This window comes from Procambarus clarkii, chromosome 89, assembly GCF_040958095.1.
Source record: "Procambarus clarkii isolate CNS0578487 chromosome 89, FALCON_Pclarkii_2.0, whole genome shotgun sequence".
Taxonomy (NCBI): domain Eukaryota; kingdom Metazoa; phylum Arthropoda; class Malacostraca; order Decapoda; family Cambaridae; genus Procambarus; species Procambarus clarkii.
Window position 1 is genome coordinate 13,193,423 of NC_091238.1, and position 13,649 is coordinate 13,207,071.

Sequence of the window (13,649 nt, forward strand, 5' to 3'; positions counted from 1 at the left end):
TTTATTGGGTCCTTCTGTTAAGTCTTGAGACTTTGTTTCGTGACATGGTTATACCTCTTGTCTCCCTCTCTTTGTTTACATTATCTGTCGTTACTTGTTAGCTTTTCCTGCCGTCATTATATCCAAATCTTCTCTTGGGCTTAGAATTGAGTATTTGCGAGTCATCGACTTGACTCATTCAATTAGCAATTTGGTTACGTTCATCTTCGTCCAACTGCTGAGTTATTAATCTCTGTCTACCTGTCATGGGCTGGTTATTTCACTGTTTTTTTTAAGATGTGGGCTAGTTAACACTTTGTCATTCTAAATCATGACTTGCCTCATTACCTTGGGGTGGACGGTAGAGCGACGGTCTCTCCTGATGCAGGTCAGCTTTCAATCCCCGACCGTCCACAAGTGGTTTGGCACCATTCATTCTCCCCTCACCCCCCTCGTCACATCCCAAATCCTTATCCTGAGGGTCCTAACTACTCGGCTGATACTCACGGTTAAGTGAGAGGTTGATATGGTCAACACAGGATGCGTCGACTTATGCTATGTGTAACTCATGTGTTGAATACCACCTCTGTGGGCTCTCCAATATGTGTTGAACACCACCTAAGTGGTCCTCAACATATGCTGAATATGTGACGAGACTCGTCACTGTTCTTGCTCTAGTTTATCAAGGAGAGTTGCTACTGCTTAATTAACAACAGCATTGCAAACCCATAAGTAAGAGCATGATTTACAGTGACTGATAGTCCATGGAAAATGTTTGCTTTAATAATATATATATATATATATATATATATATATATATATATATATATATATATATATATATATATATATATATATATATATATATATATTATCCCTAGTCCCGACTGAAGTGAAGAAACCGCCATCCCTTAAAGAGACTGAACAGTTAACACTAGGCAAATTAACATTGGCATGTGCGTTAATGTTAGCAGCGAGTGCCCTGACCGGTACCAACCAGGTGTGGCGGACAGCGACGTCCTCCAGCACCAAGCTGCTGCTCCAGTAGAGAGCGAGTTGACAACGAAGTCCAGGAGGCGGGTCCTCGTTAATATTGGATACTTTGAACAGTCGAAACGTTCATGTTCCTTTCCCATTTCTTTGTGGATTTTCCGCAAAGTATCAAAGTATTCGATCTTCCCTGTATAATCTTCTATATATATATATATATATATATATATATATATATATATATATATATATATATATATATATATATATATATATATATATATGTCGTACCTAGTAGCCAGAACGCACTTCTCAGCCTACTATGCAAGGCCCGATTTGCCTAATAAGCTAAGTTTTCCTGAATGAATATATTTTCTCTAATTTTTTTCTTATGATATGATAAACCTACCCATTTCATTATGTATGAGGTCCATTTTGTTTTATTGGAGTTAAAATTAACGTAGATATATGACCGAACCTAACCAACCCTACCTAACCTAACCTAACCTATCTTCATAGGTTAGGTTAGGTTAGGTAGCCGAAAAAGTTAGGTTAGGTTAGGTTAGGTAGGTTAGGTAGTCGAAAAACAATTAATTCCTGAAAACTTGGCTTATTAGTCAAATCGGGCCTTGCTTAGTGGGCTGAGAAGTGCGTTCTGGCTACTAGGTACGACATATATATATATATATATATATATATATATATATATATATATATATATATATATATATATATATATATATATTATCCAAAAACTATCCAAAAACAATCACCATCAAATAACAGTCTATTACTATTCGACCGTAATCTTCCCTGTTAGACCATAATCTTCATCTTCAAACATCAATACGTCCACAATCTGTACCATCAACTATCCCCCCCCCTTCCTACAAATCTTCACCGCCAACTACAACATTCAATTCATCAGTCACAATATTCGTCACCACCACCTTCACAATTCCCCCCCCCCCCATCACCAACTACCTGACATCTCTAACAATACCATCACCAGTATCTTCACCATCACCACCGTCACTGTCTTCACAATCACTACCACCACCACAAACCACACCATCAACCACTAAGCACTAACTAAATCACTCTAGCGAGCGAGAGAGAGAGAGAGAGAGAGAGAGAGAGAGAGAGAGAGAGAGAGAGAGAGAGAGAGAGAGAGAGAGAGAGAGAGAGAGAGAGAGAGAGAGAGAGCATGCCTCTGGTCCTCACCGGTTCGAGCACGTCTCATTCACCGCTTCAGAGAGCTCCGTTTGAATTGCCTTATTAAACAGCCTCGCTAAAGGTAAACAACTGAAGGTGTTACGTAAGAGAGGAACGCTCCAACAGACGGCAAAGTCATTCACCCTCAACCCCCATTGACAGACACCCAAACAAAGCCGTTTCATGCACGAATGGGTTATTATGATTCGATGCCCATGCGTGATCTTGAAGTTTCAGTATTTGCGAGGATTCTCGTTTTTTTAAATCAGCCCGGCCTCATAAATATAGTCAAATGAACGTTTTTTTCAGATTCTGAACCTCCTGTTTATAAATAAAAACATTTTTTTATATACACGACTCAGAACTGATAACCTACCAACTTTTCTTGTTCAGTGATTCGCTATCTTCATGTGTTCGATTCGCACCTCAATAAATGCTTCACCCACGTAATGTAACTTCAAATAACTGTAAACAGAGCCAAAACACCTCACCTTACTTACCCTAGAGTGTATGGTAAGTTATAGACATAATATGGTCTAGGATCTAGACCATATTATACACAAATGTACATTATATACATATTTTATATTAATATACATTAGTATTATTTGTATATTAGAAAATACAGTTTTGTTAGACGTCTCGATCTAACAAAACGTCGAATACGAATACGTTGTCGAATACGTCTTTGGTGTCAGCCAGAGCTTGGACGAGCACTGCCCGAGGATGGGTTGGGGTCGCTCGCTGCTTGGACGGTGAGAGCTTAAGGAAAGGGTTGTTCCATTTTATATTAATTTTCTCCTGACGGTATAAGTTTATTTATGTCCTACTGTTGACTCAACGTGACCTTAAGAATGGTGCAGGCGAAGATCCGCTCAAGTATGTGTGTGTGTGTGTGTGTGTGTGTGTGTGTGTGTGTGTGTGTGTGTGTGTGTGTGTGTGTGCACACTCAGACCAATCGTCTGACGTCCATAACAATGACCGAACAAAAGCTTCCTAACTACCCGAGTGATAAATTCATGACAATCACCAAACAATAGAGCCACAAAATGTTCTTTTCAATGGCCTGAAGCCACCAAATTCTCGGAACATACGATTCCCTTCCGATCATCCAGCAAATACTACATACGAACTCCTGTATTTAAATGTATTTTCAGGGTTTGTATTGCATACGCTCTGTATAATCGCTCTCCGTACGCGGCCTTGAAGCTACGTGTGAGAAGAAAACGGGACCTGGGGATATTACATCAAACGGCCCTTCAGGGCAACGGTGAAGACAGGCTACAGTGAAGCGAGATTACGGTGGAACGCGGTCACGGTACAGCGAGGTCACGGTACAGCGAGGTCACGACTGTCGTAGGAAGTCAAGATGTACGCAGAAATATGACATCAGAAATCAAGATATATTCAGTAAAGAATCTCTTTAGAAAAGCGATTTTTTTCAAAGACAAAATGAAAGTCATGTCTCTCTTGATAAACATTAAGTGCTCTTATGTAAGTGTGTCTGTGCAACGAAACAACCGTGTCGGCATTTTATGTAAGTGTTTTTATTGCTTGCAAGCATACTAAGTGTGGTTGGAGAGCCAGAGGTAGCCTTCAAGTGTTTGTGTGTGTGGTGGTAATGCTTTCTTTCGCTTATTGAACACAAAATGAAATTTTATTGCGTGTAAGGTAAGTTACACGCTGAGATAAGTTAAGGTAAGGTATTTACAATATGCATTTTAGTATATTTTGGAAGCCAGATTTGTTGTAAACACGTGTTTTCCTTTTATGTTTACTACACGTGTTGTAAACACGTGTTTTCCTTTCGTGTTTACAACACGTGTTTTAAACACGTGTTTTCCTTAGAGGCAATTGGAAAGCGAATACACTGGAATTACACAGCGATAGGTAGTCACTGTCGGTGTGGTTCGAGAAGCGGTTTCCAAGTTGAGAGGACAAGGCAATCTGGTTCTGAATTGTTATTGGTCAGCTGTCAGTTCCTTTCTTGGTCGTCTTGATGGAAGGACTTACCCCGCGGGAGGATAAACTCTTCTCTCAATGTCTTATGAGCTCCTGCCTTCCTTGTAAGAATTTCGCGTTCGATCCCCAATGGTCAGAAGTTACTGAACACCGTTCCTCTACCCTGTCCTCACTTCCAGCTTCCGGTCCTCATATCCCTTCCAAGTTCAATACGGTCATTACAAAGCAGAGTGCTTTCTTGTATTAATTACCTTGAGTTAAGCTACGTAAGTGATTTTAAGTGATCCAATTAAGCTACGTAATTGGTGCTCAGGGATTACCAATGACGATGCCTCTACCATTGCCAGCTTTAATGACTCGCCAGAGCAGCATAATGACTCTCTCAGGTTGTTACAGTGATTTCAATGCATCATTCCTCTCCCCTGGTCACCCCCTCCCACGTGATAACTAGCAGGTGCTAGTTATCAGAAGCATGGTACTGTAACTAGCAGAATCAAGGTAATAACTACCATATGAGCACACGACGAGTCACTATAACGAAGCTGAAGATATGATGACCAAACAACATATCAGAAAACGAAGAAACGACGACGTTTCGAACCTTCATTTCTTACCTTATTTATGTGCCTCTTATTTCCTCTCTTCTATCACACGACTTCCTGTAATGGTCCAAGGACGGGACGAAACGTCGTCGCTTCGTAGTTGTCTAGTGGCTGACTTGGTCATCATAACTAGCATATGTATAAACGGTAGGTTTAACAATTTAGTTAATTGAAATAGAATCTGTCATTCGGCTTTTATTAATAACTATAAATCCCTTTTATAATCGCAGAGTGTTCATTCATTAAAATAATCCGATAATAAAAAAATAGCAACACGCACTAATTAAGCATAAAATGCTATTTATTCATAAACAATGACGTCAAAATATCCAGAAATTCACGGGAATTTGGTGGGAAGAATTCCTGATGAAGTCCCGTTCTCTCTCTCTCTCTCTCTCTCTCTCTCTCTCTCTCTCTCTCTCTCTCTCTCTCTCTCTCTCTCTCTCTCTCTCTCTCTCTCTCTGTGCTCCTGAGGCAATTCTCACGTTTGGTAAGGCGTCCAATCTCAAGTGATTTTGATTTACAAATAGCGTACGAACATAGCAACCCACCTAACCTAACCTAAACTATAATGGCTAATGATCAATAAACCGAAGAATCGTTATTATTGTGTTGCTTTTAGTTTTACTGTAGCGCCTGAATTCTGACGTTGTGGTCAAGAGTGTGAATATGTGAAAGACCATGAAATTGGAAACAAGAACAAAACAGGAACTTGATGTGTCGAGGGAGTGACGGAGCGCTGTTATGGAATATAGGAGAGTGATGGAATAGGAGAGATCGCAATACCAGTGAAAAGCTGGGAGAGAGGGAGTTTAAGGAATGGGGGATAGACCCATTTCCCTTTCTACCCGTAGATCAGGATTAGAGTGCAGTAGATCAATTACTGGACCATGTCTACGACTCAGAGACATTCCCCCTCCTTTCCTCATTCGACATTTATTGTAGAATGCAAACCTTTTAGCGTGCCTACACATTACGACGTCATAGTGACGTCACACACTTCGAGAAGACGTAGAAGGGAAGGGAACGATCAGGGGAAAGTGCCAAGTCATTACGACTATATAGCACTCGGAAGTGGGGTCAGGATAAGGATTTGGGATGGGACGGGGGGGGGGGAGGAATGTAGCCCAACCACTTGGACGATCGGGGATTGAACGCCGACCTGCATGAAGCGAGCCGGTTGCTCTACCGTCCACCTCAAGTGGTCGATGAGAAGACGTAGAAGATTATAAAAATACTTTTCTCAGGCCTTATAGATCCTACTCTTTTCAAGTCCCGTGGTCAGACCAAGGGGGAAAAATAACGAAGTTTGGGAGATGAGGTCAAGAGGTCAGGCCTAAGGATGATGTGGTGGTAGGAGCCACGTCCAGTAGTCACGTCCAGTGGTCACGTCCAGTGGTCACGGTAAGGGGTTATGTCCGGGCATCATGCAAAAGGTTTCATGTTCCTGGATCACGATCAACGATGGCGTAGGTCAGAGATCGCATCTGGGAGAGGTAGTCCTGGGGTCAGCACCGGGGGTCATGCCTCACTCCTGGTTACACAAGTGCTTCTTCATTCATGACCACGCCGGCTGCTTCAGCTACTACACGCGTACATTTTTCGCCACATTTATAATCCCTTAAACACATATGTACATACGCAAGCAGACACATACACGCGCCAACAAGGTGGATACAGGTGGGAACTGAGTACCTATATGAGCCACAGAGACGTTATAAAGAATTTTTTTCAGTGTCAGAGTAGTTAGTAAATGGAATGCACTAGAAAGTGATGTGGTGGAGGTTGACTCCATACACAGTTTCAAATGTAGATATGATAGAGCCCAGTAGGCTCAGGAATCTGAATATCAGTTGATTGACGATTGAGAGGCGGGACCAAAGAGCCAAAGCTCAATCCCCGCAAGCACAAATAGGTAAGTACAAATAGGTGAGTACATACACTTATATTATAATATATAATATATTATATATTATATATTATTATATATATGTTGTATATTAGTTCATCTTGATACAATGTAATCACAAGAATTTGACGTGTCCTGGCGATAATATTGTGGGAGTGCCCTGGAATTAAATTCTTTCCCCTGGACTCACGGTAATGCATCTGTCTGGAGAATTCAGATGGAATGGGTTCGATCGCACCGTACGGCCTTTCATCGTGGTTCAGTCGGTGGTGCGCATGCCCAGGACGTCCAGGGGAAGCGAGTTCGATCCCATTCTCACTACATATTTAGCTCTAACGAACTTACACCTTAAAAAAATCAATGACACCCCAAAACACAACGTAACCTCAACGTTATTTCGTTGACGTTATCAAAACGCTTCTACAACGTTGTGTTTATTTTGACTGGACGTTGAACTTGTGGCTTAATATCCTTGGAAACACAAACCGTAACTGTCTCTATTTTCCGCTTGTTACAACTTGTAATAAAATTGTTACATCTTGGCTTAACGTGTTAATGACGTATTAGAACGTTGTTACAACTTACTATATTGGTTGTTATAACTTGTTAGGAGGTGTTAAAACCTGTACCAACGTTGTACCAACGTCGTAGTTTCGGTGTGTGTGTTTGGCGGGTTAAGGCCACTCATATACCGCAGGAGTCGAAGCTGCCAAAAAACGCCATGAAACTTCACCCGTAGAGAGTAGAACAAGTATTTGTGCGTGGATGTTAATGCCGCTGGTCCAGTGTGGCCAGAATCTAGTAGGCCAGACTACCCGTTAGCCTGGCCTAGTTCCTTGCGGCAGCGCGTATTCCATCAGGCAAGCTGGGGCGGTGTTATCGAGCATGTAGATCACCTGGCAGCAATCCTTCACTGTCAACACCCCGGCAGACCAGTTGCGCTCGACGCTGATCGACGCGGACACATCCTCGTAAGCAGGAGACAGAGGCGGGGAGAAGGAGGGGAAGAACACCTGTGAATATTCCTCGGCCAAGGTTGGGTTAGGACCTAATGATGGTGTTTTGGATTTCCATGTATTTCTTGAAGCAAATCAAAGAATGGAGCAACATGGGGACATTCTTTGTTTATCCTTTCGTCCTCTCATACGTCGTGTTGTTTATACTATCGATCAATCCGTTAAAAAAGCGACGAATTAGTCAAGCCAACAGCACCGCAGTATTGACGTTTTCAAAGTATTGGCTTCCATAAGTTAGTCTCGCTGTTTGAATTCGTACGTTTCTTGGGTCAGGATTTATCTAGCGCTTATTCAACCATTTACGAAACCAATGCATCTTTCCACAAACACAGTGGTTTTGTTTGCATTTATTAAACAGTATATAAGCTCCGAAGCCCAACTAGGTTGTTTATAACCATAATAACCTTGGATTGTGAGGTTCAGAAGCTCGTAAACAGTTGAATAAATGAGATCAAAGCCGCCATGATTGAAGAAAGATATACAGGTTTCGCAAGTGGCTGCGTAAATAATGAAACCTGGCCCCTTTGGTAAGACAAACGGTTGTATTTCTGACAGAGTGGCCAAGCGAGAGAACAGGTTAGAAGAACACAAGGATACACAGAAACAGGAACCTTGTGCTTGAATCACCTTAGAGACTGAACACAAAAAAACATCCCTTAGCTTCTCTTTTGTTTTACCAATATATATATTTCACCTGAACAAGTCCACAAGGGCCGTGTCGAGGATTCGAACCTGCGTCCGCGAGCATCCCTGACTTTTTTGCTTAATTTTTAAATTTTCATATTAGAAATTTTCACATTTCTATTTAAATGTTTCAAAATTTATGCCACAATATTTGATTTAGAATGCTGTGCAATTTGATTTAGATATTTTATTAGATTGCTGTTCACCATTATTGCGATGATCAGCTATAATTTGTTGCGAGTGCAGTTTCTAATTCTAACAAAGAATTTCCAGCAGCGCCCACAGGTAGTTAGGAGGAGGACCTCTTGACCCGTCCGGGAAGATTTAGAAGTGTGAGAGACATGGAGGCGTGGAGGAGGTCTAGAGACAGTGGGGAAGAGGTGGAGAGGCACTATAGAGGCAGGGAAAGAGGTGGAAACGTACTTGGGGCAAGGGGAAGGGGTGGAGAGGCACCAGAGGACGGGAAAAGAGATGAAAATGTACTAGGGGCAGGTGTGGGGAGGGGAGACTGAAGGACTAGTTGGGGCAAGTGAGGGGAACTAAAAGCTTAACAGCCATGGATAAGTGGAAATGGGGAATATGGATGACATCCATGGGTAACTGGAAATGGGGATATGAATGACATCCATGGGTAACTGGAAATGAGGATATGGATGACATCCATGGGTAACTGGAAATGGGGATATGGATGACATCCATGGGTAACTGGAAATGGGAATATGGAGGACAGCCATGGATAACTGGAAAAAACTAAGCAGTAGCAGCAACCTAAACATGGAAGAATTACCACCAAAAGTTTATCCTGTACCAATGCTTTTTTTTTACCACAATTAAGACATGAGATTGGCCCCAGAGCGTACTAACAGCAGCGCCGACACCGACCGCACAGACCGAAGATCCCCCCCCCCCTCTCCCCTCCTTCGAAGATATCTTCGAAGATAAGATACGAAGATACTCTCACTACCCGAAGCCTTACTTCATACCTGTTGGCCATATACGGTGATAAGTCTCAATTAGCCAGCTAATGAGCAATGGACGCTGCGGCCAAATAAGGAATCTTTGTTTCATGGTATAACTCGATTATGGGTGTGGAACCTCGTAGCCAAACAGTTTGTTTGTGTTTGTACGTGTTTGTTCGTCTGTGTTTGTCGTGATCTAGGCCGGGTTAGTCAGGCTTGGTAGAAGGGGCGACTCCAATGTTGTTTATTGTATATTCTTTTGCACACACACACACACACACACGATTGCTTGCAAGTGTTTATTGTTTACGCAGAAACATTGTCGTCAATGCAACATTATATACGCTTGATTCGTTTGATAATATCGTTATATATGTGGGTATTGTAGCATATGTATCATTATATATGTGGGTATTGAAGCATATGTATCATTATATATGTGGGTATTGTAGCATATGTATCATTATATATGTGGGTATTGTAGCATATGTGGGTATTGTAGCATATGTATCATTATATTTGCAGGTATCGTACGTAGCACCTCTCTCTCTCTCTCTCTCTCTCTCTCTGTGTGTCTCTCTCTCTCTCTCTCTCTGTCTCTCTCTCTCTCTCTCTCTCTCTCTGTCTTTCTCTCTCTCTCTCTCTCTCTCTCTCTCTCTCTCTCTCTCTCTCTCTCTCTCTCTCTGTCTCTCTCTCTCTCTCTCTCTCTCTCTCTCTCTTTCCAACATTCATAACATTCAATAACAATTTTAACATTGTTAAAATTGTAACATTCAAGTACGATTTTACTAGAGTTCTATTTAGCAATTATACGATTATATTACTAGTCACATACATCAGTATTTTCTAATACAAAGTTTAATATATAGTTTCGAAAATGAACTCGTTTCCTTTATAATTTAATTACGTTTGCAAAATTTAGTTTAGATTTAAAACATTTATTAGTAATTCGCGTCAGAGTTGTAAACTAAAGTTTACACAAATTTCTTGAATATTAGTTTACAGATTTAGTACAATTTATGAGCTTTATTATGTTCTATACCATGGCAAATAGGTTTGACTAAATGATTTAAATTAAGATTACAGACTTTTGGTAGTAATTTGTAATTACAAGGACATGAAAGGTAATTCTTTGATGCCAGGATTTGAGCTGAAATAAAGCTTCGTCTTGTGTTCATGACTTCGGGAAAACCATTTAAGAAAAGCTCAGAAGGTAATGATGTTTTTACTGTGGCTTAAGATTCCATTTATTGCTGTCATTCTTACATGCAGTCCTGCTACAGCAATGGGTAGTCCTGCTACAGCAATGGACAGTCCTGCTACAGCAATGGGTAGTCCTGCTACAGCAATGGGTAGTCCTGCTACAGCAATGGGTAGTCCTGCTACAGCAATGGGTAGTCCTGCTACAGCAATGGACAGTCCTGCTACAGCAATGGGTAGTCCTGCTACAGCAATGGACAGTCCTGCTACAGCAATGGGTAGTCCTGCTACAGCAATGGACAGTCCTGCTACAGCAATGGACAGTCCTGCTACAGCAATGGACAGTCCTGCTACAGCAATGGACAGTCCTGCTACAGCAATGGACAGTCCTGCTACAGCAATGGACAGTCCTGCTACAGCAATGGACAGTCCTGCTACAGCAATGGACAGTCCTGCTACAGCAATGGACAGTCCTGCTACAGCAATGGACAGTCCTGCTACAGCAATGGGCACACCTGCTACAGCAATGGACAGTCCTGCTACAGCAATGGGCACACCTGCTACAGCAATGGGCACACCTGCTACAGCAATGGGCACACCTGCTACAGCAATGGGCACACCTGCTACAGCAATGGGCACACCTGCTACAGCAATGGACAGTCCTGCTACAGCAATGGGCTCACCTGCTACAGCAATGGGCATTCCTGCTACGCCAACACCCACAGCACCAAACAACTTCTAACCACCCCACAACCTCACCGGACAACGCTCAATCCCCGACCACCAAACAATATCCCCCTTACCTCACCCCCCCCCCCCCCCCCCACCACCACCACTACCACCCCTCACCAAACAAATCCGCATTTGACAGTCGTGATGTACTGTGAACCCAATTAAAACCCTATTTAACGTTAATAAAGTTCAAAGCAACTGGTGCCAGCACAACGTAGATGAGAGTAGTGGTGATTATCATCATTGGCCAGAGTGAATACGAATGTTCGCAACGAGTGTATTTGTGCCGCTCATTATATTCATGTACATGTCGAGTGATTAGGTTACTGGATGACTGCAACTCGCGCTTGAAGCATGCCAATGCATCGAATACGCTTCTCAATATACCCGCGTTGCACGGACCTTTCCACACACTGATTAATGGACATAGATAGACATATATAGATTAATTCATAAACGTCAATAGTGTTGTGTTTAATTGTGGATTACGTGTTTTAAATATTCATTGATCTCATGGAAGAATGCCAACATAGCAAAACACACACCAAAACTACGACGTTAGTACAACGTTCGAACAAGTTTTAACACCTTCTAACCTGCAATAACAATCAACACCTTAAGCCAAGATGTAACAACTTTATTAGAAGTTGTAACAAGCGGAAAATAGAGATAGTTACAGTTTGTGTTTCCAGGGGTTAACATAGCAAAATAATAAAAAATATGAATGGGCAATTTTTGACCCGATTAAAATGCAGAATAAAGAGAAAACCTAATCAAAATTAATCTCACAAGAAAACAATTAAAAGATAATAAAGACGGGAATGGATTAATTAACGAGGACGAGAATTCTAATCAGGAGGAAGCATAACCAGAGCTTAGGACAACTCTATTCAATTTCACTAATCACTATACCTATACATACCTCCACTGTCCTCACACTTAATGCGTCGTAAATTGTTTACGGAAATGACCAACCCAATACAAGGCAACGTATTAGTAACAACAACGTAATATCTACGTTTTCTGTGCATCATCCTCAATAGGTTAGGTAGGTTGTTTGGGTTCGTACGTTTCTGGTTAGGCAAAACCGTTGTATATGTTACGGAGTGACAAGTCTAGAAAAACGAATTGTGTAGTTACAGGGTAGCATAACCGATCAAGGGGTACGTGATTGTTTCCAGCGTAGGACAGACACATATATAAGAACGAGGTTAGGTGGATATAAATAGGAGCTGCAAGGAATATGCTGTTATCCCTCTGCTGCTTCAATTATTCTTATATTCTGAAATAATAGTCGAAGAACTAGACTGTTAAAATGATAATCAAATGGGTTCAATAATATTTACGTAAATTCAACCTAATGATGAAGCTTAAAAAAAATTACTTTTCATCCGTAATTTGGAAGTCTATTGGAGAGATAATATTCATCCCACACTGAGATCAGAGAATAAGTTAATAATTAAACACACGTTAATCTGGATTTTGTTATATTCCAAAAAGAAGAGAGTCCTATATTGGTATACTCCTATACAGGTGAGTCCTATACAGGTGAATCCTATACAGGTGAATCCTATACAGGTGTGTCCGATAAATGTGTGCCGCATATATGTAAGTTATATACATATATGCTCTTAATAGTAATTTCATTCAGGGTATCATTTTCATCAGTCATACGCAGGTATGTCTATTGCAAGGGGGGGAGGGAGGAATCACAGGCATGTTCTTCGCAAGTGTTCTTAGCAGATGTGTGAAACTTGCAGGTGTGTTACATACACACCTGTTTGTGTTTCCGACGCGTGTTCCATGAAAACAAATCATTGTTCCTGAAGCAGTTGTTTAAGCTAGGTTGTTCTATTATCGATAGCTAATTACTGCCAATAGAATGTCGATAGATAATAATAATGTCGATAGATAATAATAGTGTCGATAGATAATAATAGTGTCGATAGCTATTATCGACACATACGATGGAAACGCTTTTATTAGTGTTAACTACCTAATTTATAATAAAATCTCCGTTAATATATTAATTACTTCCATCACCCACCGTTGATATATCTTAACAAATTGTTGTTTAAAAATGCTCCAAGTATTAAAAACACAACAAAAGTGTCAAAATCTAAAATTATACAACCTCTCTGCTGCCTACTTTTTCTAAAGGTCGACAAAAATCCTTTTTTTTTACGCCGTGACTCTCAAAGTTTATGACCCTCGATGTTTCTAAATTATTGCTCCAATTAATCTCCTAACGACCGTATCGGTTGAAGTTTCTTAATGCCAAATTGTGGCTCTACAACGCCATTACTCTTGTTCTATAAACTTACTTATCGTGAGAAACCTTTGGTTATGATGAAGATTCCGTCTAGAAAATTTAAGAGAGTGGAAATCCGATTATAAAACT

At 41.0% G+C, this 13,649-nt stretch overlaps 1 protein-coding gene across 1 annotated transcript; it reads left to right on the forward strand.

Annotated features, from left to right (window-relative positions):
• The first annotated feature begins 10,601 nt into the window (after positions 1–10,601).
• Positions 10,602–11,258, forward strand: LOC123773218 (autotransporter adhesin BpaC-like). The gene has a single exon (XM_045766836.2). The coding sequence runs from the start codon at positions 10,602–10,604 to the stop codon at positions 11,256–11,258; it is 657 nt and encodes a 218-aa protein (XP_045622792.2).
• The last annotated feature ends 2,391 nt before the right edge of the window (positions 11,259–13,649 follow it).

Coding starts and splice junctions, on each gene's coding strand:
- LOC123773218 (XM_045766836.2), top strand. CDS start 10,602: ATGGGTAGTCCTGCTACAGCAATGGACAGTCCTGCTACAGCAATGGGT.